At 41.6% G+C, this 21001-nt stretch overlaps 9 protein-coding genes across 12 annotated transcripts in view; 1 reads left to right on the top strand and 8 right to left on the bottom strand.

The window, feature by feature from the left end:
• Positions 1-4247: 4247 nt before the first annotated feature.
• Positions 4248-7499, top strand: LOC6506311 (deoxynucleoside triphosphate triphosphohydrolase SAMHD1 homolog). The gene is made up of 5 exons (XM_001958106.4): positions 4248-4681; positions 5477-5643; positions 5704-5875; positions 6172-6872; positions 6932-7499. The coding sequence occupies exons 1-5, from the start codon at positions 4562-4564 to the stop codon at positions 6996-6998; spliced, it is 1227 nt and encodes a 408-aa protein (XP_001958142.2). The 5' UTR covers positions 4248-4561; the 3' UTR covers positions 6999-7499.
• LOC123256956 (heparan sulfate 2-O-sulfotransferase pipe-like) overlaps positions 7267-21001 on the bottom strand; it is a 37570-nt gene continuing 23835 nt past the window's right edge. The window contains exons 4-6 of one of the 4 annotated variants that reach the window (XM_014908990.3): positions 8250-8809; positions 8032-8186; positions 7267-7820 (exon numbers count right to left, since the gene is read on the bottom strand). In XM_014908990.3, the coding sequence (XP_014764476.1) occupies positions 7606-7820; positions 8032-8186; positions 8250-8809 (930 nt within the window). In that variant the 3' untranslated portion in view covers positions 7267-7605. Of the gene's footprint in view, positions 7821-8031; positions 8187-8249; positions 8810-12285; positions 12608-12674; positions 12830-12888; positions 13452-19554; positions 20134-20291; positions 20989-21001 lie in introns of those variants that run through there. The other 3 variants (XM_032453750.2, XM_032453753.2, XM_001958098.4) reach the window with 3 other exon arrangements.
• Positions 8820-11040, bottom strand: LOC6493637 (heparan sulfate 2-O-sulfotransferase pipe-like; the record flags this gene model as incomplete). Its single annotated transcript, XM_032454875.2, has 3 exons — positions 8820-9257; positions 10266-10420; positions 10481-11040. Coding segments are annotated over 3 exons (891 nt in total), but the record flags the coding sequence as incomplete, so codon positions are not given.
• On the bottom strand, positions 10925-11622 carry LOC116655752 (heparan sulfate 2-O-sulfotransferase pipe-like). Its single transcript, XM_032453755.2, has 2 exons — positions 11430-11622; positions 10925-11370 (listed from the first exon to the last, which is right to left on the bottom strand). The coding sequence occupies exons 1-2, from the start codon at positions 11554-11556 to the stop codon at positions 11183-11185; spliced, it is 315 nt and encodes a 104-aa protein (XP_032309646.1). The 5' UTR covers positions 11557-11622; the 3' UTR covers positions 10925-11182.
• Positions 13430-14236, bottom strand: LOC123257177 (heparan sulfate 2-O-sulfotransferase pipe-like). The gene is made up of 2 exons (XM_044715141.1): positions 14052-14236; positions 13430-13985 (listed from the first exon to the last, which is right to left on the bottom strand). The coding sequence occupies exons 1-2, from the start codon at positions 14167-14169 to the stop codon at positions 13759-13761; spliced, it is 345 nt and encodes a 114-aa protein (XP_044571076.1). The 5' UTR covers positions 14170-14236; the 3' UTR covers positions 13430-13758.
• Positions 14964-15425, bottom strand: LOC123257178 (heparan sulfate 2-O-sulfotransferase pipe-like). Its single transcript, XM_044715142.1, has 2 exons — positions 15262-15425; positions 14964-15199 (listed from the first exon to the last, which is right to left on the bottom strand). Exons 1-2 carry the CDS (start codon positions 15377-15379, stop codon positions 15027-15029), a joined length of 291 nt encoding a protein of 96 aa, XP_044571077.1. The 5' UTR covers positions 15380-15425; the 3' UTR covers positions 14964-15026.
• LOC6493631 (heparan sulfate 2-O-sulfotransferase pipe) lies at positions 16054-17160 on the bottom strand. Its single transcript, XM_044714477.1, has 4 exons — positions 16951-17160; positions 16785-16895; positions 16435-16642; positions 16054-16376 (listed from the first exon to the last, which is right to left on the bottom strand). Exons 1-4 carry the CDS (start codon positions 17158-17160, stop codon positions 16198-16200), a joined length of 708 nt encoding a protein of 235 aa, XP_044570412.1. The 3' UTR covers positions 16054-16197.
• LOC6493632 (heparan sulfate 2-O-sulfotransferase pipe) lies at positions 17284-18922 on the bottom strand. Its single transcript, XM_001958099.4, has 3 exons — positions 18075-18922; positions 17856-18010; positions 17284-17797 (listed from the first exon to the last, which is right to left on the bottom strand). The coding sequence occupies exons 1-3, from the start codon at positions 18920-18922 to the stop codon at positions 17568-17570; spliced, it is 1233 nt and encodes a 410-aa protein (XP_001958135.2). The 3' UTR covers positions 17284-17567.
• Positions 18924-19419, bottom strand: LOC116655751 (heparan sulfate 2-O-sulfotransferase pipe-like). Its single transcript, XM_032453754.2, has one exon. The coding sequence runs from the start codon at positions 19417-19419 to the stop codon at positions 19102-19104; it is 318 nt and encodes a 105-aa protein (XP_032309645.1). The 3' UTR covers positions 18924-19101.

Genomic DNA, 21001 nt, shown 5'->3' on the forward strand with positions numbered 1-21001 from the left:
TCTTAAATTGTTTGCTCCGATGTTTGTTTGTTTTTCTTTCATTATTCAATTAATCCTCTTTTTGCAAAGTTTCGTCTGTGTATCTGAATCTACATTTACATCTCGAGATATACGAGACACAGATACAATTTTATCTTGTAGTACTGATTGTATTGTAGTCTGTGTTGTATTTAAAGTGCGTTGACTTTGCAGAGCAGATGCAAAAATTGCAGTTGCACTCTAATGGAACTAGCGCTCCGGAGAGAAGAGATACAGATTCACTCTCTGTGCCCGAGATACTCTCTCTTCTCAGCTGTGGGTCAGCGGGAAAACTTTCGCTTTCGTTTCCATGCGTCGGCGCGCTCGCAAAAACAATTTCCACGTGCCAACCTTCTCCACGCCCCCACCTGCCCCGAAAATGACGCTGGAACCCCCCGACCCATATGCTATTTGTTTTAAATCGGCTTTGTCTATCACATGACATTAAATTAGATGTAATTTTGAGTTTCGGGTGTCTAATTAGTCACTTGATCAATGAAGTCATCTTCCTGCAATTTGACAACTTTTATTACTCGTGTTTGCCATTTTCCGGCTGATTCAAGAGTTTAAACGACTCGTAGATCAATTCTCTATAACTCTGCATGTAATATTACAAATTATTTTTTATTCAGATTTAATGTAAAATTTTCTAGAGGATCCCTCTGAAAATCGATAGATTTTTACTATATGGCCAAAAACTGAAGACTATATCTTGGCCAATTCATGGCCGATTCTTGAGCGGAATACCTTAATTGACTCGTGGATTGATTCTCCATCATTCTGCATCAAAATCTAGAAACAAAATATTTTTTAGTTTTTTTATCAAATTTCCTGGGGGTCCCCCTCAAAATCTGGAAAAGAGCATGGGGGGACAATACGGCCCCCGTGATGACTATATCTTGGCCAATTTCCATCCGATTCTTGAGCGGAATACCTTTAACGATTTGTAGATCGATTTTCCACCATTCTGCATCAAAATCTAGAAACAAAATATTTTCTAGATTTTTCATCAAATTTCCTGGGGGTCCCCTTCAAAATCTGGAAAAGTGCATGGGGGGACAATATGGCCCCCCGTGATGGCTATATATTGGCCAATTTTCATCCGATTCTTGAGCGGAATACCTTAAACGATTTGTAGATCGATTCTCCACCATTCTGCATCAAAATCTAGAAACAAAATATTTTCTAGATTTTTTTTCAAATTTCCTGGGGGTTCCCTTCAAAATCTGGAAAAGTGCATGGGGGGACAATACGGCCCCCCATGATGGCTATATCTTGGCCAATTTTCATCCGATTCTTGAGCGGAATACCTTAAGCGATTTGTAGATCGATTCTCCACCATTCTGTATCAAAATCTAGAAACAAAATATTATTTAGATTTTTTATCAAATTTCCTGGGGGGTCCCCTTCAAAATCTGGAAAAGTGCATGGGGGGATAATATGGCCCCCCGTGATGGCTATATCTTGGCCAATTTCCATCCGATTATTGAGCGGAATACCTTAAATGACTCGTGGATTGATTCTCCACCATTCTGCATCAAAATCTAGAAACAAAATATTTTTTAGATTTTTTTTCCAATTTCCTGGGGGGTCCCCTTCAAAATCTGGAAAAGTGCATGGAGGGACAATTCGGCCCCCCGTGATGGCTATCTTGGCCAATTTCTATCCGATTCTTGAGCGGAATACCTTAAACGATTTGGAGATCGATTCTCCACCATTCTGTATCAAAATCTAGAAACAAAATATTTTTAAGATTTTTTATCAAATTTCCTGGGGGGTCCCCTTCAAAATCTGGAAAAGTTCATGGGGGGACAATATGGCCCCCCGTGATGGCTATATCTTGGCCAATTTTCATCCGATTCTTGAGCGGAATACCTTAAACGATTTGTAGATCGATTCTCCACCATTCTGCATCAAAATCTAGAAACAAAATATTTTCTAGATTTTTTTTCAAATTTCCTGGGGGTCCCCTTCAAAATCTGGAAAAGTGCATGGGGGTACAATACGGCCCCCCGTGATGGCTATATCTTGGCCAATTTCCTTCCGATTCTTGAGCGGAATACCTTAAACGATTTGTACAGTGCCGCTCAACTGAATAGGTTTGAAAATTATTTCTTCTATTTTTATTTCTCTCTTTGTTCCTATGGCATTTGTGCATTCTTTCTTTTTTGTTTTGAACATTCATTTGTTTTCTCATAATATGAAAACAAAAATTTAACGGGTTGTATGCAACGGTAAATCAGAATTTTGCTTTCATCGTGAAATTCGCTAAATGTGTGTTCTATTTTTGGCTCATCTGATTAGGTTGGACAACTTTGACTTCACTTTGTGACTGACTGCGTGATTGAAAACATATAATTTCTTTTGTTTACTTAAATCTAAAGTAATTGCTACAATTTTTTTTTAATATGGGTCGCGGAAAATCTTTAACCGATTTTGAAAAAGGTCAAATTAAAGGCTATATTGAATCTGGCCTAAAACATAATGAAATAGCAAAGAAGATTGGTCGAAGTCAAAACGTGGTAAGCAATTTTCTTCGTAATGAAGCCGATTACGGGAAAAAAATGATAGGAGGAAAAAAATATGCTACGACGGCATCAGAGAGGCGATTAATCCTTCGAACTGCTTCGAATTCCCACCTGTCTGCCAGTAAAATCAGGGATGAATGCGGTGTAAATGCTAGTTTGGCAACGGTAAAACGAGTTATTCGGAGTGCTAAACACTTAAAGAGATTAAAAATAAAAAAAAAACCTCCTCTCAATGATGCACGGAAGGAAGCGCGACTTCGATTTGCGCGGGATCACATGACATGGAACAAGGAGTGGAAGGCTGTGGTCTTCTCCGATGAAAAAAAGTTCAATCTCGACGGACCGGATGGCTACAACTATTATTTTCACGATATGCGAAAAGAGGAATGCTTTTTGAGTCGTCATCACTCCTGTACAGGAGGCGTAATGGTTTGGGGAGCCATATCGTTTTATGGAACTTGCGAGCTGCAGTTTGTTTCATCAAAGATGAATGCAAATGTCTACAAGACTGTGCTCCAAAAGGCTTTTCCCCAGTTTTCCGAAATTTTTGGACCTATTCAATGGACGTACCAACAAGACAACGCCCCCATCCATACAGCCCGGGTTACAAAACAGTGGATTAAGGACCAGAATGTGAACTTGCTCGAGTGGCCGCCATACTCCCCAGACATAAATATTATCGAGAACATTTGGGGACTTTTATCCAGGAGAGTGTATGAAGGGGGAAGACAATTTCAAGACTCGGCAACCCTGGTTGAAGCGATTAAAAAAGCCTGGGCAACTATTTCACTGAGTGAAATTGAAAAATATTACGATTCCTTATCAAATCGAATGTTTGGAATAATTAAGAATAGGGGGGGTCATACCAAATATTAAATAATTCAGAAATAATGTCTTTTATTCTTTAAGTTACCAAGTACCATGAAATATTGCTGTGAATAATTTTTTTTAATAGTTTTGTTGGTCAAACCTATTCACTTGAGCCAAAAATAATGTAGGTTTTCAGCTATGTTTTTGAAAAAAAAATAAAAAAAATATAAAAACCAAACCAAAAAAAAAAAAACTTTTGTATTTTATAAAGAATTGATCGTTTTACTTAAAAAAAATTATTTGGTTTAAATCCGAGTGCTCGTTATGAAGATATTATGTTCTAAGTCTAAAAAAGAAGTCAAACCTATTCAGTTGAGCGGCAGTGTAGATCGATTTTCCACCATTCTGCATCAAAATCTAGAAACAAAATATTTTTTAGATTTTTTATCTAATTTCCTGGGGAGTCTCTTTCAAAATCTCGAAAAGTGCATGGAGGGACAATATGGCCTCCCTTGATGGAAGGACAATATGGCCCCCAGCGATGGCCCGCCATTTTGCGTTAAATTCAAAAGAAAACAAAACTTACTTATGTTTATCAACCATAGATGGCGCTGTGGTTTCTTTAAGATTACCGCATACTTTTTGGGTTAAAATAATGACAAGTTAAAAAAATAATTAAATTTAAAACAATAAAATATTCATTTTTGTCGGTTTTTTAATAAGTATTAGTAAAATTTTAAGTTATACAGATTGTGATAAGCAACAGATAGTTGTTTCCGATAACCGATTGGTTGCTACTGCTATTATATTCATAAAATAAACAAGATGAAAATAAATGAAATAACTGTATAAAATAAATCCTTTTGGTTTTGTTTTTTCTTTCATCCGTAAAACTATAAAATATTGTTGCTTTTACAATATTGCATAAAAATTCCCGTTATTCAAAAATAAATAAAAATACTGAAGTATATTTATTTGGCAAAATTTTCTTAGCTGTGTTGGCCACACTCTTTGAATCAGCTGTCCTCCTTCCAATTTGTGATTGTGTGCTAATTTTGATTATCAACAAATTTCCTGATGTAATAAATAAATTCGCAATTGATTGGAGTAACGCATTCACGACGTCGAGTTCGCGCATTCGTTGGTATTTTGGTTGCGTGTTGTTGAGAGCCAGGAACAGGAATCAAAATACGAAATTAGTCAGAATGTTGGTGAGCGCATTGGTTCAACAGCCCCCTCGGCCGCCATCCAAACCAACGAACTCGAGGCTCCCGCTGCTCCACCACCAACAACCGGAGAAGCCATCGGAAAATGGGCGCGAAGCTGTAAGTTTGCTGTTCTTGTTGTTGGTTGCCATGCGAACAGCTCCAACTATCGAAGCCGAACAGCTGATTCAAAAACTTGAAATATAGATATTGTAACGGTCGCCCCAATTCCAAGGGGGCAATGAGAATTATAAAAAATACTTGCTGAGACTTAGTTATTCAAGTAAAGAGAGTTCCACTCTAAAATAAATATCTTGTTTTTTTAAAAATTAATATCCTTAAAAATAATGTAAACGAAAACAAATTCTGCCAAATCATCCTTTATATGACGAATTAAAAATAGAACATATTAAGATCAAAATAAACGCAGGGATGGCTTTCCTTAAATCATAAAACTACATTGAAGAATAATATAAATATTTCTTAAGCTTCAAATTCTTCTAGATCTGTATAAGAAGTTGTACTGTGTCTCAGAAAGAGGTCTACTTTATATGCAGAGGCAGGGAAAATAAAAAACGAGACCTCAGTTCTACTCTGACCGTCGCTGAAAGCGCATTAAAAGATTTGAGATTGTGGTTCTGTGGCTGCTAGTGGTTTTATTTATTACAAATGCACTTTAGAATCAATTTTTCCTAATGGCCAACACCCCAAACAATAGAAATTGAATGTAATCTTTGATATAAGGAGACTTGTTCTTTGTTCTTCATTAATACATACAAGTTTTACTAATCTAGTAAGGTATATGTTTTAAACCAATACGACAGTTAAAGAAAATAATACATAGAAGCCTAAAAAATCGAGTCATGAAATACAATATATTATAAATCATATTTAATATTTGTACAATCCTTTCAGATGCTCATCGAGGATGAAGTGCACGGTGTAATAGAACTTCCTAGTCGTATACAGGAAATAGTGGAGCATCCACTGTTTCAGCGATTGAAGAAGGTTAACCAATTGGGCCTCATACCTTTGTCCCTCGACAAAAATGCCAATCACAAGCGCTACGACCACTGCCTTGGGTAGGAATACAGCTTTTTTATATCTTCCATCCAATAATATTAATATTTTTTTTTTTTTAGAACGTACAAAAGTGCCCAGGACCACCTGAGAGCCATCGAGCGAAACTCGCACTATGAGCCAAAACTACCGGATTGGTGTCGCCAAGCGGTGGAAATAGCCGCTCTACTTCACGATATTGGCCATGGGCCAATGTCACATGCTTGGGAACGTCTTGGTGAACATGAATTTGATGTAAGTTTCATTTGGAGTTCTATAAAAACTGATCCTATACAATCTTATCTTACAATGTAATCCTTTAAAAAAGGTCCTTTTCGTAGAAGTCTAAATTTAATGTCTTTTTGTTAAAAATACTAATCTAATATAATGAAAATACCAATTATAACCATGTTATTAGTAATAATTGGTGTTATCTGGGCTTACGCTTTTAATGGCCTTACTTATAAATTTTATTATAGGTTGTTTCCGTAACAAAATATCTGCAAAACCTCTATGACTAACTTTATAATACATTTTTTCCGACCTTGCAGCACGAGGAGAATGCGCTTGTTTGTGTGGATCGAATTTTCGAGGATGCTCGTAACGAGGAGCTGGTCTCCTTAAGGGACGATGGAAGTGGTCGAGGAGTTCAGCTAATAAAGGCTTTAATTCTGGGCAGCAGCGATTCGTTATCGTTTCCCATGATGGGCCACAACTATATCTTCGATATCGTTCATAATAGTCGCTGTGGTTTGGATGTGGATAAGTGGGACTACCTAAGACGGGATAACATGCGTCTGAAGTTACTCAACCCCGAAGAAATGGATTTTGATGACGTGTTTCTCAAGGCCCGCATTTCAGCAGACGGTCAACGTATTGAGTATCGCTATCAAGACTACCATCGAATTTATCGTTTGTTTGAGTCCAGATGGCGACTGCATGTTGCAGTTTATCAGCATCCTTTAATATGTGCTCTGGATTGTATTTTTGCCGAATTGGTTACCCGAGTGACTCCAGAAAAACTAAATATTCGATCGGAATCCCCGGAATGGCTGGAATTGCACGACGAAAACATATTGAAACTCATTGAATGTGATCCAAAGGCGGTCTATTTGCTGGAACCCAAAAGAGTTGTAGAAGTGCCATCCACCGATATTGAGGGGCCAAATATCTTGAAAGTTGAAAGGAAGATTCCAGGGCCTGGTTTTTATATGCAATCTAATGATGATTTTGCATTCTTTGGAAACAAACGGTAGGCTAGAAACTATTTTTCCTTCAATTTATATTAATAATTTATTTTTTTCATTAAAGAAACAAGCGGACAGTCGACCCATGCCTGAAAACCACAATCATCAGCAAGATCTATAAGTTACTTTAAGAAACATCACCCAGACCCAGTGCATAGGATAGTTTTTGTTACAAAAATAGAAGGAAGATGCTAACACATGGCTATGATTTTTTTCGTTGGTTATATATTTTTTAATAAAAAATACTTTGTGACATCATGCTAGTTAAGTTGCGATTCGTTTTAAGCTAGCATCGTCTCAGTGTTATCCCGTATTATGTTGAAAATCGTTGATTTGATCAGTTGTTCAGAATAAGTTTCTGTTTCGTTTTGCCTTAATTGCCAAAGTACAAATGCAATGTGTTCTTAAAAATATTCATTTATTAGTTTATACAATGTATTATCGCAATCTTACAACTAAAATACTAAAACAAAAATTTCAACAGTTCACTTGAAGACATCACAATTCAAATTCAGGTCATTCTAACATTAAGTACTTACTAATCAATATAAATATAAGATGGATTTGTCATATTTTTTGATAACCACTTTGAAAATATACACAAGAGAAAACAATTAATTCGCTACAACGTATTGGGGAACTTAGCTGACTACAGTTTCAAGTAAGATTTTGTATGTCTTGTTTGTTTTTTTACAATTTGTTCGTGAGTTTTTCAATATTGTTTGCTCAATTTACATTTTAATTGCCCAAGAGGGCTGGAAAATGTTGTGCCGAATCTGTAATAATGCGCTGTGGCAAATGGGCGGCCAAATATTGTTTGTGGAGTCTCTGGCGACAGAACTGGTAGAACTCGATCTCGTTTGTGAAGTTGCGACGCACTATATCCTTTACATGCTCACTGACTGGCGGCTTGAAGTTGTTTTTATTGATCTTCGTCAAGTATTCGGCACTGGCTGGAGGGGGAAAAAATATATAAAAAATTTTAGAGATTTTTATGGGTGATTGGGAATGTTGTTATAACCTAGTGGGGTTTCAAGTTCTCAACTCTTTCAATTGCTTTTGTTACTACATTGTATTACACTCAAGTGGCTGTTGTGGATTTGATTGAAATAAATTCTACTTTTACTTTTTCAATTGAATTTATCTTGACGATAATCAACTTACTTGCATATATATCCCTAACACCCTCAAAGAATCGGGGCACATATTTTTCCAGCACTGAGAGTGTAGTATTCAGATCTTCCAGAACACCGACAACGGCATATTGCTGCTCCACAGCGAACTTGGCTTTTTCCAAGGCACCCACAGTGTTAAAGGGTCTGAAATTTAATAAATAATGACTATATAGTTTGTAAAACATTATTTTTCATTTATAAACTTACGTGCACTCGTAGTCGTGGCCACAGAAAAACAAGCTCTGCCTTCTATGATCGCCAATGCCCTCGACTGTAACTCCTTGGGTGTAAGTGCACTCCTGGTCGCCGCTCAAGACACAAGTCTCAAAGTCCTTTTTCAACCAGGCAGGATGAGGGAGCGGAAGGTCCGGAAAGGCAGCTTTACGCTCCACAAAGTACCAAGGAGCCCTGACGTAGTAGAACCAACTGATCACTCGCTCCACGGGATCACGAACCACATTCAGGTAAATCGGTTTGGGTAGATTGAACTTTGTGAAGTTGGTGAAGCAAACGTGCTTTATAAACACCGATGGCTCCGGCAGCTCGCTGATCACCTCAGCCATTTCCTGCTGCTGATCCTCTGCCAATCGAATGGTCTCCACTTTCTGGACAGCATCCCGATGGAACTGGAAATTGTTACGCTCTGAAAGCCGGCGAAGGAGCTCCATAAAGGTTTGGCTTCCCACCTTGGGAACTCGATTGAAGAACACCAGTTCCATTTGAGCCTTACGAGTGTTGTTCAAGTCCCTGACATTAAGAGAAGCCATCTGTGATGGAGTTGGAAAATAAATTATTAAAAATACAAGTTACGTTTGGTTAATAATTGTTTCAGAATTTATTTACCTTTAGATCCTTGGTGTTTGATATTTGCATTGCATTTGGGGAAAAGAAGGGGCTTGAGAGGGATTTTCTTATAATTAAATATATACCTTTTTAAACCTTAAAAACCCTATTTAAAATACACTTGTTTTCTAGATAATTTTATTAGGAACCATCTGTAAAAATCCTTTGGTCAAAAATACATATGACATATATATCCTTATTTAAGATTATTTTCTAGCTGCAGGGCTATATATTGTTTATATAGACGCTGTTTGCAGAAATAGTAGAATTCATATTCGTTGGTAAAGTTCCGTCTCACCATTTCCCTAACATCGCGATCTATGTGGGGCTTGCGATTATTGCGATTCCTATTTCGAATACTTTGGCTGTGCACTGAAAGAATGTATTTCAATTAAATTAAAATATATTAAAATAAAAACACTTGAACACTTTCGGGTTCTACCTACACTTGTATAAAAATCGAGCATGATTAAAGTACTTGGGTATATATTTCTCAAAGACAGTGAGTGTTATGTTTCTCTCCTCCCAAGTGCCGACTACAGAGTACTCTTTTTCCACTCGTTGTTTGGCCATTTGAATGGCATGGGGAGAATTGAAGGGTCTAGAGAAGGGATATATGATTTCTAAAATCTTTTAAAGACCTAGCTACTTACAAGCAATCAGGGTTATTGCCACAGAAGTAAAGGGATTGCCTTTTGAAATCATCAATGTAGTCTTTTATTGAATATTGGATGTAGCGGCATTCGGGATCGCCACTTCTCACGCATTGGTTGAAGCTCTGTTTGTACCACTTTTCGGGTTTTTCAATCCGTCCCGGATACATTTTCCTGTAGATCATCCTCTTCGTCCAGGACCGTCGTTTGTAGTAGTCCGCCACCATACGATCTACCGGGTCTCTAACAAGAGATGCGTAGATGGGTTTCTTGTAGCCAAAGCCATTGAAGTCTAGCCAGTTGGAGTGGGCCATGTAGATGGATCCTTTCTCCATTTCACTGGTCCAATCTATTTCAACTAATTGCTCGTGTTCGGTCCGGGTTCTGTTCATCGTTCGGATGGGTCCATTCAGCACCACGTTGATGTCATTCATGGCGGCCAGGTGGCGAAAAAGTGGCAACATTTCCTCACTCTCGACCCGCGTCGGTCGGTTGAATACCATCACTTCCAATCGGGCAAATCGGGTATTATTTAAGTTCATTACGGTAATCCGTCCTAGCTGAGAAGTGAGGGGTTTTGTGGGTTTATATTCCAAAGATCCAAAAAAGTTCACAAAAGCACAAGATGGTAAAACACTTAATGTTTGTGGTGTAGATAGAGTCGGCTTAGACTAAGCCACCCGAAAGTGTTCAAGTTTGGCTAAAAACTAAACCAATTGCTACCTACTTTCAAAGATTTGCCTGGCTCCCTTGAAAAATCGAGGAATATAGGCCTCAAGAACAGCCAGGGTTATGTTGGTTTCCTCCCAAGTTCCTACGACTGCATAATCGCGTTCCACATTTATTTTGGCCAACTGGATGGCACGATGGGAATCAAAGGGTCTGAAAAGCACTCTTCTCTAGAGGTTTTGATTCTAAAATTTCATTGCAAACACTACTTACAAGCATTCCCTATTGTGGCCACAGAAAAATAGACTTTGCCTTTTATAATTACCCTCAGTTTCTTTAACACTTCCCGGCAAATACTGACACTCTGGATCGCCGCTGCGAACACAGTCATTATAGTTCTTCTTGTACCAACTCTCCGCTTTGATTGTGGCATTGGGGTTTTTGCGGAAAAATATGGCATTTCGGTAGCTACTCCGGACATAGTAGTACCAACTGACCATCCGTTCCACAGGATCCCGAACTAGGTTGATATAAATCGGCATTTTCAGTTGGTATCTCCGGAAATTCAGCCAGTTACAGTGCTCAATGTAAAGGGTGCCAGGATCCAGATCGTTTACCCAAATCGCCTGGATCATTTGCTCCCGAGGAGCTCTGGTGCGGGAATTTATCTCGAGGGGTCCTTTGGTCACCACCGTCATGTTGTTGAAAGGAGCCATGGTTTGGGTCAGTTGCATCAAGGCCTCGCTTCCCACCTTGGCGCCACGATTGAAGAAAACCACCTCCAGTTTGGAATGGCGGGTATTATTCAACGCACGACTGCTCAACGAGGCGAGCTGCTTTCAAAAATTCATACATTTAGCTAATGTCTTCCCTTCTCTACAGTCTCTACAGGTTAGTTACTATTTATACGGAGTACTTTATTAATCAACTACTAAACAACTTTAACAGGATCGAAAGAAGGTCAGTCTTAAGGGGTTAAGGGTTAAAAAAATGTTCCAATTCGTTTCGCTTAAGGGCTATGTACTGCTTGTACAGACGCTGTTTGCAGAAATAGTAAAATTCATATTCATGGGTTAAGTTACGTCTGACCATGGCCCTGACATCGTCGTCCACTTGGGGCTTCCGGTTGTTTCGGTTTCGATTCGTTAAGCTCTTTTGGTACACTACAAACAGGATAACAGGTGAGTGATCTTTAAAGAGGGGCTTTAACCCAGTATCTTACTGTGAAAAATGATCTGGGCACGTGAAAAATATCGCGGTATATAGTGCTCTAAGACGGTGAGAGTGATATTGGTTTCCTCCCAAGTTCCTACCACTGCATATTCCTTCTCAACCCTACGTTTGGCCATTTGCAAGGCCAGCGGGGAATCAAAGGGTCTGAAAAGGGTTAAAGGTAATGGGTTCTGTCTACGATATCACATCGCACCCCAAAACTCACAAACAGTCCGGATCGTGTCCGCAGAAGAAAATAGTTTGCCTTTTGAAGTTGGGAACTGCATCGCGAACTGACATCGGAATGTACTGACATTCGGGATCACCGCTTCTGACGCATTCATTGTAACTCTTTTTGAACCAGGCGGTGGGCTTGAGCGGAGCCAGGGGATTACGACGATAGTATATGGCATTCCTGTAGGAGTTCCGGACATAGTAATACCAGCTGATCATCCGCTCGACGGGATCTCGCACCAAGTTGATGAAGATCGGCTTTGGCAGGTTGTATGCGTTGAAGTCGATCCAGGGAACGTGCTCTACGTAAACCGATCCTTCATCAGAATTATATATATAGCCAGCCAAGTCGGCTTGTCCCTGGGGCTCTAGTTGTCTCTTCGACTTCTTGTGAGTTCCGACTTTGTCCACTCGATAGTTGTTGATGATCTCGAGATGCTCCATAAGTTCCATGAAGGATTCACTGCCGACTTTGGCGCATCTCGTGAAGACCAGACGATCCATTTCCGACTTGGCTGTGTTGTTCAGCTGGCGAGGAGTCAGGGAACCTAACTATTTTGGGATGAGGAGAGGGTTTTAGAAAGAGCAACCACATGCCGACACAACAAACGATGAGACACAAGAATGGGGTACGACGTGTACAAAGAGTGTGGGGTCTACTCTACTACTGGTTTACTCACTACTATTTATTCGAATAAGAAATTTTGTTCGCAAAGTGTACATATATCACTGACTAATATCTAGATTTCGGACAATAAGCCGACTAATTTAAAAGACCATGCTTCTCCAGCTCCTTCACATTGAGGGCCAGGTACTGCTTGTAGAGACGCTGCTTGCAAAAGTAATAGAAATCATATTCGTTCGTGAAATTCTTGCGAATCATCTCCTTGACTTCAGGTTCAATATACGGTTTACGTTTGTTCTTGTTGCGATTGGTGATCTTGTTATTGTGCACTACAGACAAAAGGTAACAAAATGTTAAAGCCACTTTGAGGGATGTGTGATATTATTCAGAACCTACTTTCGTACATCAGCTTGGCACCGCGAAAGAATCGCGGAATATAGCGCTCTAAGACGGTGAGGGTTACGTTAGTGTCTTCCCAACTGCCCACCACTGCGTAATCCCTCTCCACGTGCTCCTTGGCCATTTGCACGGCAGTTGGCGAATTAAAGGGTCTAAAATATTGCTTTTTGTTCAAAATAATCCCTAATAGCCTTGACTACCTTCTACTTACATGCAATCATCGTGATGACCACAATAGAACAAGGACTGCCTCTTGAAATTGGCCACCGGATCCCTAAAGGTATGTGGCACATATTGGCACTCAGGATCGCCACTCCGAACACACTCGTTGAAGTTTTTCTTGTACCACGATTCGGGCTTTATCTTCTGGTCGGGGTTCTTTCTATATTCGATGGCGTTTTTGTAGGAACTCCGGGCGTAGAAGAACCAGCTGATGACCCTCTCGACTGGATCGCGGACCAGATTAATGTAAATGGGCTTGGGCAAGTCGAACTCGTCGAAATCCAGCCAGTTGATATGCTCGATGTACATGGTCCCCTCTTCCAGTTCCGCCACATACTCCGCAGACTCGCGTCTTTGTTTCTTGTTCATTTGGCGGAAAGTTTTTGTTCGAAGACCCGACTTTTCCAGGGTCAGGTCATCGTTGAATGTCTCCAGGGCCATGAAAAGCTCCAGCATTGATTCGCTGCCCACTTTGGCGGCCCGATTGAAGAAAAGAACCTCGATATCGGCGTTTTTTGTGTTGTTCAGACGGTTGGCGTTCAGGTTTTTCAGCTAGAGATGCAGAACCTCTTTTAGAATTTAATCTTAACTGGCCAAGGTTAAAAAGCAACCCATTTTCAATATCCTTTGGAAGTTTTAAGCGATAGAATAGTTTTGCGAAAATTAATCGAAGATACTTGAGGAAGTCAAGAAGGTACAGATGAAGAAACATCCTTTTATTTCAGGTATTTCAATTTAAGAGCATTTATGTTTTAAGTCTTAAATCTTAAGCTTGATTTTGGTTAATAGGAAGTAGTAGTAGAAATATCCATCATAGTTTGCGTAAAATTGATTTATTAACTTTTTCTAACTTATTAAACTAGTCCCTAATGGCCATTTCATTGGCCTCTTCCATCATGGCCAACGACTTGTCCACTTTCTTGAGTTCGTTCAACTTAATGGCTATATACTGTTTATGCAAATGCTGGCGACAAAATTGATAGAATTCGATTTCGCGAGTGAAGTTCCGGCGAACCATATCGATTATATTCTGAGGAATGTGCGGCTTCATGGGGTTGGAATTCTGGACATCCGAATGCAGACCCGCTGTAAGTTATTGTGATAATAAACTATAAGTATTCGACACCTCAGACTCCCAAAGAGACAACTTACAGTAGTACATTTTAGAGGCATCTGCAAAAAATCGGGGGACATAGGCCTCGAGAACGGCCAGAGTTTCGTTAGTGTGCTCCCAAGTGCCCACCACGGAGTACTCCCGCTCCACGTTCATTTTGGCTATTTGCAGGGGCAAACGGCCATTAAAGGGTCTATAGGATAAGGTCAAGAGGTGACTAAGACGGAAAAGGATGAATTTCTAGCTGGCCAACTCACGTGCACTTGGCCTCGTTGTGGCCACAAAAGAACAGGGTCTGACGCCGATGATCACCCACGTGCTCCAGCATCGAGTTCTCGATGTAGGTACACACTTTTTCGCCACTCAAGACGCACTGATCGAACTCGGTGTTAACCCACTTGGGATTGGGCATTTCCCGGTTGTTACGCCTTCTTCCCGGCACAAAGACCCACGGCGCCCGAATGTAGTAGTACCAACTGATCACCCTCTCGACGGGATCCCTCACCATGTTGATGTAAATGGGTCTGGGCTGATCGGCTTTGGTGAAGTTGAGGAAGTTCACGTGACTGGCGAATGCCGAGCCATCCTCCAGGCTGGCAATGTTCTCAATCATGTCACTTTCCTCGGCGGGTTCAAGGATGGGCAGGACTCCTCCATTCTGAGGATCCTTCTCCACATCGTAGTTGTGAACTTTTCCCAGTTGCCTCATCAGTTCAATGAGTTGCATGCTTCCAGTTTTGGGCACTCGATTGAAAAACAAAACGTCGATCTCCGCCTTGGGTGTGTTGTTCAGTTTTTCGGGACTTAAGTGAAGGATCTGCAAAGGATCGGTACGTCCTTGAAACGAGTTCTAAATTGGCAGTGCAGTGGAGAGTGATTTCAAGCAAGATACTATATATCCCAATGATTAGTAGCGAAAAGAGGGGAAAAAGTTGAAACTCTGGTTGAAATTTATAGTGTAAGATCAGTTGTTGTATTTCCTGTATATTTTTGGTACAATTTTAATTAGAACATTAGGGTGAAAATTCGTCCTTGTGGACGGCAATATACTGCTTGTAGAGTCGCTGCTTGATGAACTGATACAGCTCTATCTCGAAGCTGAAACTGGCCCGCAGATATGCTTCCACATCCTCGTCCAGATGTGTGTCATGCGACACATTGTTTATAGTGAACTTTTCGGTTTTATCTAAAGGAAATAGGATTCAGTTTTAGCCTAAATGTGAACGCTTTAGAATATGAGACACCTACTATAGTAGACCTGTCGGGCTTTGGTAAAAAATCGAGGTATATATGCTTCCAGAACAGCCAATGTCACGTTTGTGTCCTCCCAACTGCCAACCACCGAGTACTCCCGCTCGATATTCATCTTGGCTAGTTGCGTGGTGGTCTCCGAGTTGAAATGTCTAATTGGAAATGTTGATGAACCTTTAGTCTTGAAACCTATAGTATCTACTTGTGTCAGAACCTACGTGCAAATCTCTTTATTGCCGCAAAGATGAAGTGAAAACCTCCGCCAATCGCCGTTGAAGGGATTGTGGGAGTCAAAAACGCAATAAGGGGGAATCCTTTGCCTGACGCAGTCGTTGAAACTGGTATCGAAGAACTGTTTGCTTTGCATTCTCTTCTTGGGATTTCGCATCAGGCTCTGGGCGAAGATTAGAGGGTGCCGCTGGTAGTAATAGGCACTTATCACCTTCTGGATGGGATCGCGCACCATGTTGATGTAGATGGGCCGGGGCATGTCGTGTTCCGTGAAGTTAACATAGTTGGCGTGCTCCACGTACGCTCCTGGCTCTGGGAGCTCACTCATCTGTTCTACCAGATCCAGTTCCTCGTCCTTGTCATCCGTAATCGGTCGCCAGGGTCGTATTACATTTCGGAAAGTCTCGAATCCATTACGTTTGCCCAGATTGTTAATAAGACGCGTCATCGACTGACTTCCCGTCTTCTCCAATCTATTGTAGAATATAAAATCTCTCTCGGCCTTGGGTGTATTATTCAATTGGGCGGCGTCCAAGTATTCCAGCTTGAAAGTGAGGATAATAATAAGTCGACTTCCTTAGACCAGACAAACAAAAAATCAACCCATACAAAAATGAAATCTAAATGCGGGCAATTAAATCGAAATACTTGGTTACGGGACTAAAGTTAATGGAAGCAGAAGTTCAATAAAATCGTCGTTGTTTACAGTTCCATGTCTTTTTTTATTGCAAAGTATTGTCTGTACAAACGCTGCTTGACAAAGTGATAGAAGTCGTACTCCTGGGTGAAGTTCGCCCGCATAATCCTTTTGATGCGTTCGCTAATTTTCGGTTTCCAATGGTTCGTGTTCATTTTCTTGAAGGCCAGACCTACTTCGGGCTCTGCAGATAAATGGTTCAACTTTAGGTAACCCCAATTACAATTTTGTGGCGATATTACCATAGTACAAGTCAGTAACACCCTTGAAGAAACGAGGTATGTAGTGCTCGAGTACTGTCAGAGTCACGTTCACATCTTCCCAGCTCCCAACCACCGAGTAGTCACGTTCCACGTTCTGTTTCGCCTTGGCAATGGCTGCTGGGGTGTTGAAAGGTCTTGAAAGGATAACCCGATCGATTGAGACATTAAACCGGCAAAGGACAGAAAACTACCTACTCGCAAAGTGGAGAATGGCCACAGAAGAACAAGGACTGACGCTTATGATCGGCGGTGTCGTCCTTGAAGTGAAGCCCGTAATCATATCGGCACTCGAAGTCGTGTGTCAGCACACACTGTTCAAAGTTCTTAACGTAATGGGATCGGTTCTGAAACTTTCCCGTGATCTCGAACATTTTGACCGAGTTCCAGGGTGTGCGTTTGTAGTAGAACCAACTGATCACTCTTTCGACGGGATCACGAACCTGATAAAGTAAAGGGTTATTCAGTAGTCCTTCGTCGCGGTCTCCCCTCTCATACCAAGTTGATGTAGATGGGCTGGGGATGATGAAACGGCCGGAAGTTCATGAAGTTCATGTGCTCCACATAGGCGAAGGCTGGTTGCTCCTGAAGGTCAAAAATTCGCTTGGCTTCTTGTTTTTGGCGTTCCGCTGTCCAAAAAACTCCAACGGGCTTCGAGAAAGGTGCCCTTTCCACCTGGAAGTCATTTTTTTCACCCAGGCGGTACATTAAAGCAATAAGGCTCTCGCTTCCAACTTTGGGAACTCGATTGAAGAATAGTAGGTCGCGGGTGTGAAATCTGGTATTGTTGAGAAACTTGGGATTCAACCTCCATAGCTGGAAAAGGTCAGGGGACAGTTGTAGAAAAGATATCGAGCCACAGATACTACAACACGGATGAAGATACACAGAAAGCTCCAGGCGAGATACGAGGTACACAGAAAGCATTCGAATACTGGGGATTTGGGGAAAGGTAATCACACAAAAAGCAAATCGACTTAAAGTTTTATGGGTATTATGGTTTATCATTTTTAAGAATATAATCCGTTTATTTCTGTTGAGGGATAAACAGTCCTGAGTACATTTGTTGCTAGCTTAACTCTAGATTTGTTAGTTGTTTTTGAAACTATTTCCTATTAATACTCCTCGTCAGAGTTGTTGTGCTGTTCGGGTACCAGCAGGTAGTCATCCTCCCCGAACTTCTTCCCATGACTTAGGGCAGCATATTGCAGGTATAAGCGCTGTTTGCAGAAATCATAAAACTCGATTTCATTGGTCAGATTCTTTCTGAGAATGGTTCGGGTTTCGTCACTAACAATACGTGTGACATTATTGCGATTAACCCGCGAAAGACGATCCTTTCCCACTGAAAATATTATTCATTTGTAGTTTAGATTACTCCTCGAGCTAGGATGGAGTCTTACGGTAGTAGGCCACTTTGGCGTTGCGGAAAAATCGAGGAATATAGGCCTCCAAGACGGAAAGTGTGATATTGGTGTCCTCCCAGGTGCCCACCACAGCGTATTCAGTCTCCACGGTTCTTTTAGCTTTCTGCATGGCCACCTTTGAGTTGAAAGGCCTATCGAAGAGTTCTCCGATCAAGAAATCTATCTCATCACAGACCCTATTTATTGCCTACTTACATGCACACTTTTTGATTCATTCCACAGAAAAATAGCGTCTGTCGGCGATGATCTCCCACTGCGTTCTTGATCTCCCCCTGGTTGAATGTGCAGTGGGGATCGTGGTTGCGTACACAGGTGTCCAGATCCAGGTTCAGGAACTCATCCGAGGGCATTGGCGGCGCCTGATCACCCAGCTTGGCCTTCATATCCCGGTAATACCACCGAGCTCGGATGTAGTAATGCCAGCTGATAATCCTGTCGATGGGATCGCGGATCAAGTTTATGTAGATGGGCTTCGGCAGATGGAATCGAGTAAAGTTGATGTAGGCTATATGCTGGCTGTAGATGTGTGGCTTTTGGCGGGTCAAGAGATCCCCAACAAGGTCGTTCTGCCGCTGCTTGTTCATCACAATGGTTTCGTGGGCACTGCCCTTGTTCCGGGCATGGGTAAATCCATTGATTTTTCCCAATCGGGCCATCAGTTCCATCAGCGACTGACTTCCCACCTTGGGGACGCGATTGAAGAACACAAAGTCCGCCTCGGCGAACTTGGTGTTATTCAGCAAGTCGGCCTCAAAGTTGAAGCCGTCCTCTTCCTCGTGGTTTCCGCCACCCAACTCATCGTCATCGTCCTCATCTTCGTCATCGTCCTCATAGTCCATATCCTTAATCTTTGACTTGTTTTCTGGTATAGCCAGCTGCTTGTCATGTGAGGCCTTGTGATCAGACTCCGGATGACGATTGCCCTGGTGATGGACATGATGGTGGTGATTGTGGTGATCGTGATGATGTCCGTCTGCAGGATCTCCACGAATTTCCTCCTCGCTGCTCCGGCGATCATGGACGTTGTATCCGATTCGCTGCATGGACAATAGGCTGTATATGGGGCTTAACTGAGCATAATATACCGAAGTTCCTACGACCAATCGAAAGTTTACCAAAGAAGTGTTAGATTGAAACCAGAAAAGATCAGGCCAGGTTATAAGTTAGCATAGTTTATTACTCTTCAAAGAAAACTCTTAATGGCTAGTTATTTTGAGTCTAATTATTCTCTCAGCCTGGGATCTAAGTCCAGTTGGAGCGCTATATACTGTTTGTATAGTCGGTGTTTGATAAACTGATACAATTCGATTTCCTGGGTGAGATTCCGACTGAGCACTGCTCTCACCCGATCGCTTACAGTGGGCCTATATTGGTTTCTGTTAAAGTTTCCCAGGAATTTTCTCATCTTATAATACTCCTCCTTAGCTCCGGCAAAGAACCGAGGAATATAGGCCTCCAGCACCGTCAGAGTAGTGTTGGTATCCTCCCAGGTTCCAACCACTGCGTAGCGCTCTTCAATGTTCTTCTTGGCCCGTTGCATGGCTTCGTGGGAGTTAAAGGGTCTGAGGAAGGGGTTTTTTTTATGAGTGTCAATGGAATCACATGCGCTAAAAGTCTGTATAACTGTCTGTAGACTATAGAGCTATCTAGTCATCCTAATCCACTTCGCATCCGTCTCTTCTACTCACATGCAGTCCTTCTTCCATTGGCCACAAAAAAAGAGCGACTGTCGCCGGTGGTCGCCCACGTTCCATAATTCCATCTGCTCGTAGACACACTCCGGATCGTGTTCGTCAATGCAGTGATTGAAGTCCTTCTTGAGCCACTGGATGCTGGGCATTTTGATGGCGTCGCCGAATACCTCGTACCTTTCAGCCCAGTGCCAGGGAGCGCGCCTGTAGTAGAACCAACTGACCAGCCTCTCGAGCGGGTCCCTCACCAGGTTTATGTAAATGGGCCAGGGCTCGTCCAGGGCGCTGAAATCTATAAACGCGATGTGCTTCGAGTAACTATTGGCTGTCGTAGCATTTAGTATATCGGCGTGGAGAAATTCTTTGGTGAAACTGGGATTCATGAGGACCGTTTCGAAGAATCCCTCAACATCCCGGCGGGCTATGAAGTTGTTGCGCTTTGCCAGAATCTTCAACAATTCCATCATCTTTTCAGTGCCGGCTTTGGGTACCCGATTGAAGAATAAGGTATCCAATTGCGCCCGGGCTGTGTTATTCAGATCGGCGGCCTTCAGGTATTTAAGCTGCCGGATTGAAAAAGTTGTTTCTTTTTGACAGGCGGAGTGGAGTGTTAGATTTCAGGGTGCAGGTTCGTTGTGCTACATTACTGTGATACTTTGGCGTGCAATTGGTGGCACAAACACAGAGATACAGGAACATAAACGATTCAAAACACAACTAATACAACACACAGACTTTAATAGAAGAACAACTTAAGGATAAGAGTTAAAGCGGTTTAACTTAAAAATTGTTCGCGAAGCAACAAACAAGACATCCTCAACAGAAATTTAGTAAAGTTGTTCACGGCATAAATATTAATCCTCCTCATGACGCAAATCACCTTACCTGTGATGCATCAAAAAAAGTTAAGAAATCTTTGCTGATTAGTCTCAGAAAGAGTTTGTAGAGTTTCAAAAAAATCTTGGAAAGTCCCGAGAGATAAGGGTTTTATTTTTAGCCTTTAATGAGCCCATGAAGAGCTGTCCCTATCTACTGTAAGTAGGCTAGGCCTACTTGCATATCTTATTACTTATTTTTAATTAACCCTCAGCTTGGGATCTAAGTCCAGTTGGAGCGCTATATACTGCTTGTACAGCCGGTGTCTGATAAACTGATACAGTTCTATTTCACGGGTGAGATTCTTGCTCAGAACAGCTCTCGCCCTGTCGCTTAGAGTGGGCCGGAACTGGTTTTTGTTAAAGTTTCCCAGCACATCCCGCATCTTGTAATACTCCTCCTTGGCACCCTCAAAGAACCGGGGTATGTAACCCTCCAGCACCGTCAGAGTAGTGTTGGTATCCTCCCAGGTTCCAACCACCGCGTAGCGCTTCTCCACATTCTTTTTGGCCCGTTGCATGGCCTCGTGGGAGTTGAAGGGCCTGCAGATGGTGT

The sequence above is a fragment of the Drosophila ananassae genome, chromosome 2R (genome assembly GCF_017639315.1).
Source record: "Drosophila ananassae strain 14024-0371.13 chromosome 2R, ASM1763931v2, whole genome shotgun sequence".
NCBI lineage: Eukaryota > Metazoa > Arthropoda > Insecta > Diptera > Drosophilidae > Drosophila > Drosophila ananassae.

Coding starts and splice junctions, on each gene's coding strand:
- LOC6506311 (XM_001958106.4), top strand. CDS start 4,562: ATGTTGGTGAGCGCATTGGTTCAACAGCCCCCTCGGCCGCCATCCAAA. Junction 5,876..6,171: donor TTGGTGAACATGAATTTGAT/GTAAGTTTCATT, acceptor CCGACCTTGCAG/CACGAGGAGAATGCGCTTGT. Junction 6,873..6,931: donor GCATTCTTTGGAAACAAACG/GTAGGCTAGAAA, acceptor TTTTCATTAAAG/AAACAAGCGGACAGTCGACC.
- LOC116655752 (XM_032453755.2), bottom strand. CDS start 11,556: ATGGCCAAACGTAGGGTTGAGAAGGAATATGCAGTGGTAGGAACTTGG. Junction 11,371..11,429: donor TGCCCAGATCATTTTTCACA/GTAAGATACTGG, acceptor TCCTGTTTGTAG/TGTACCAAAAGAGCTTAACG.
- LOC123257177 (XM_044715141.1), bottom strand. CDS start 14,169: ATGAACGTGGAGCGGGAGTACTCCGTGGTGGGCACTTGGGAGCACACT. Junction 13,986..14,051: donor TGCCTCTAAAATGTACTACT/GTAAGTTGTCTC, acceptor AATAACTTACAG/CGGGTCTGCATTCGGATGTC.
- LOC123257178 (XM_044715142.1), bottom strand. CDS start 15,379: ATGAATATCGAGCGGGAGTACTCGGTGGTTGGCAGTTGGGAGGACACA. Junction 15,200..15,261: donor AGCCCGACAGGTCTACTATA/GTAGGTGTCTCA, acceptor TATTTCCTTTAG/ATAAAACCGAAAAGTTCACT.
- LOC6493631 (XM_044714477.1), bottom strand. CDS start 17,160: ATGTACCGCCTGGGTGAAAAAAATGACTTCCAGGTGGAAAGGGCACCT. Junction 16,896..16,950: donor AGCCCATCTACATCAACTTG/GTATGAGAGGGG, acceptor TTACTTTATCAG/GTTCGTGATCCCGTCGAAAG. Junction 16,377..16,434: donor TGTTACTGACTTGTACTATG/GTAATATCGCCA, acceptor ATTTATCTGCAG/AGCCCGAAGTAGGTCTGGCC.
- LOC6493632 (XM_001958099.4), bottom strand. CDS start 18,922: ATGCAGCGAATCGGATACAACGTCCATGATCGCCGGAGCAGCGAGGAG. Junction 18,011..18,074: donor ATGAATCAAAAAGTGTGCAT/GTAAGTAGGCAA, acceptor ACTCTTCGATAG/GCCTTTCAACTCAAAGGTGG. Junction 17,798..17,855: donor CGCCAAAGTGGCCTACTACC/GTAAGACTCCAT, acceptor TAATATTTTCAG/TGGGAAAGGATCGTCTTTCG.
- LOC116655751 (XM_032453754.2), bottom strand. CDS start 19,419: ATGCAACGGGCCAAGAAGAACATTGAAGAGCGCTACGCAGTGGTTGGA.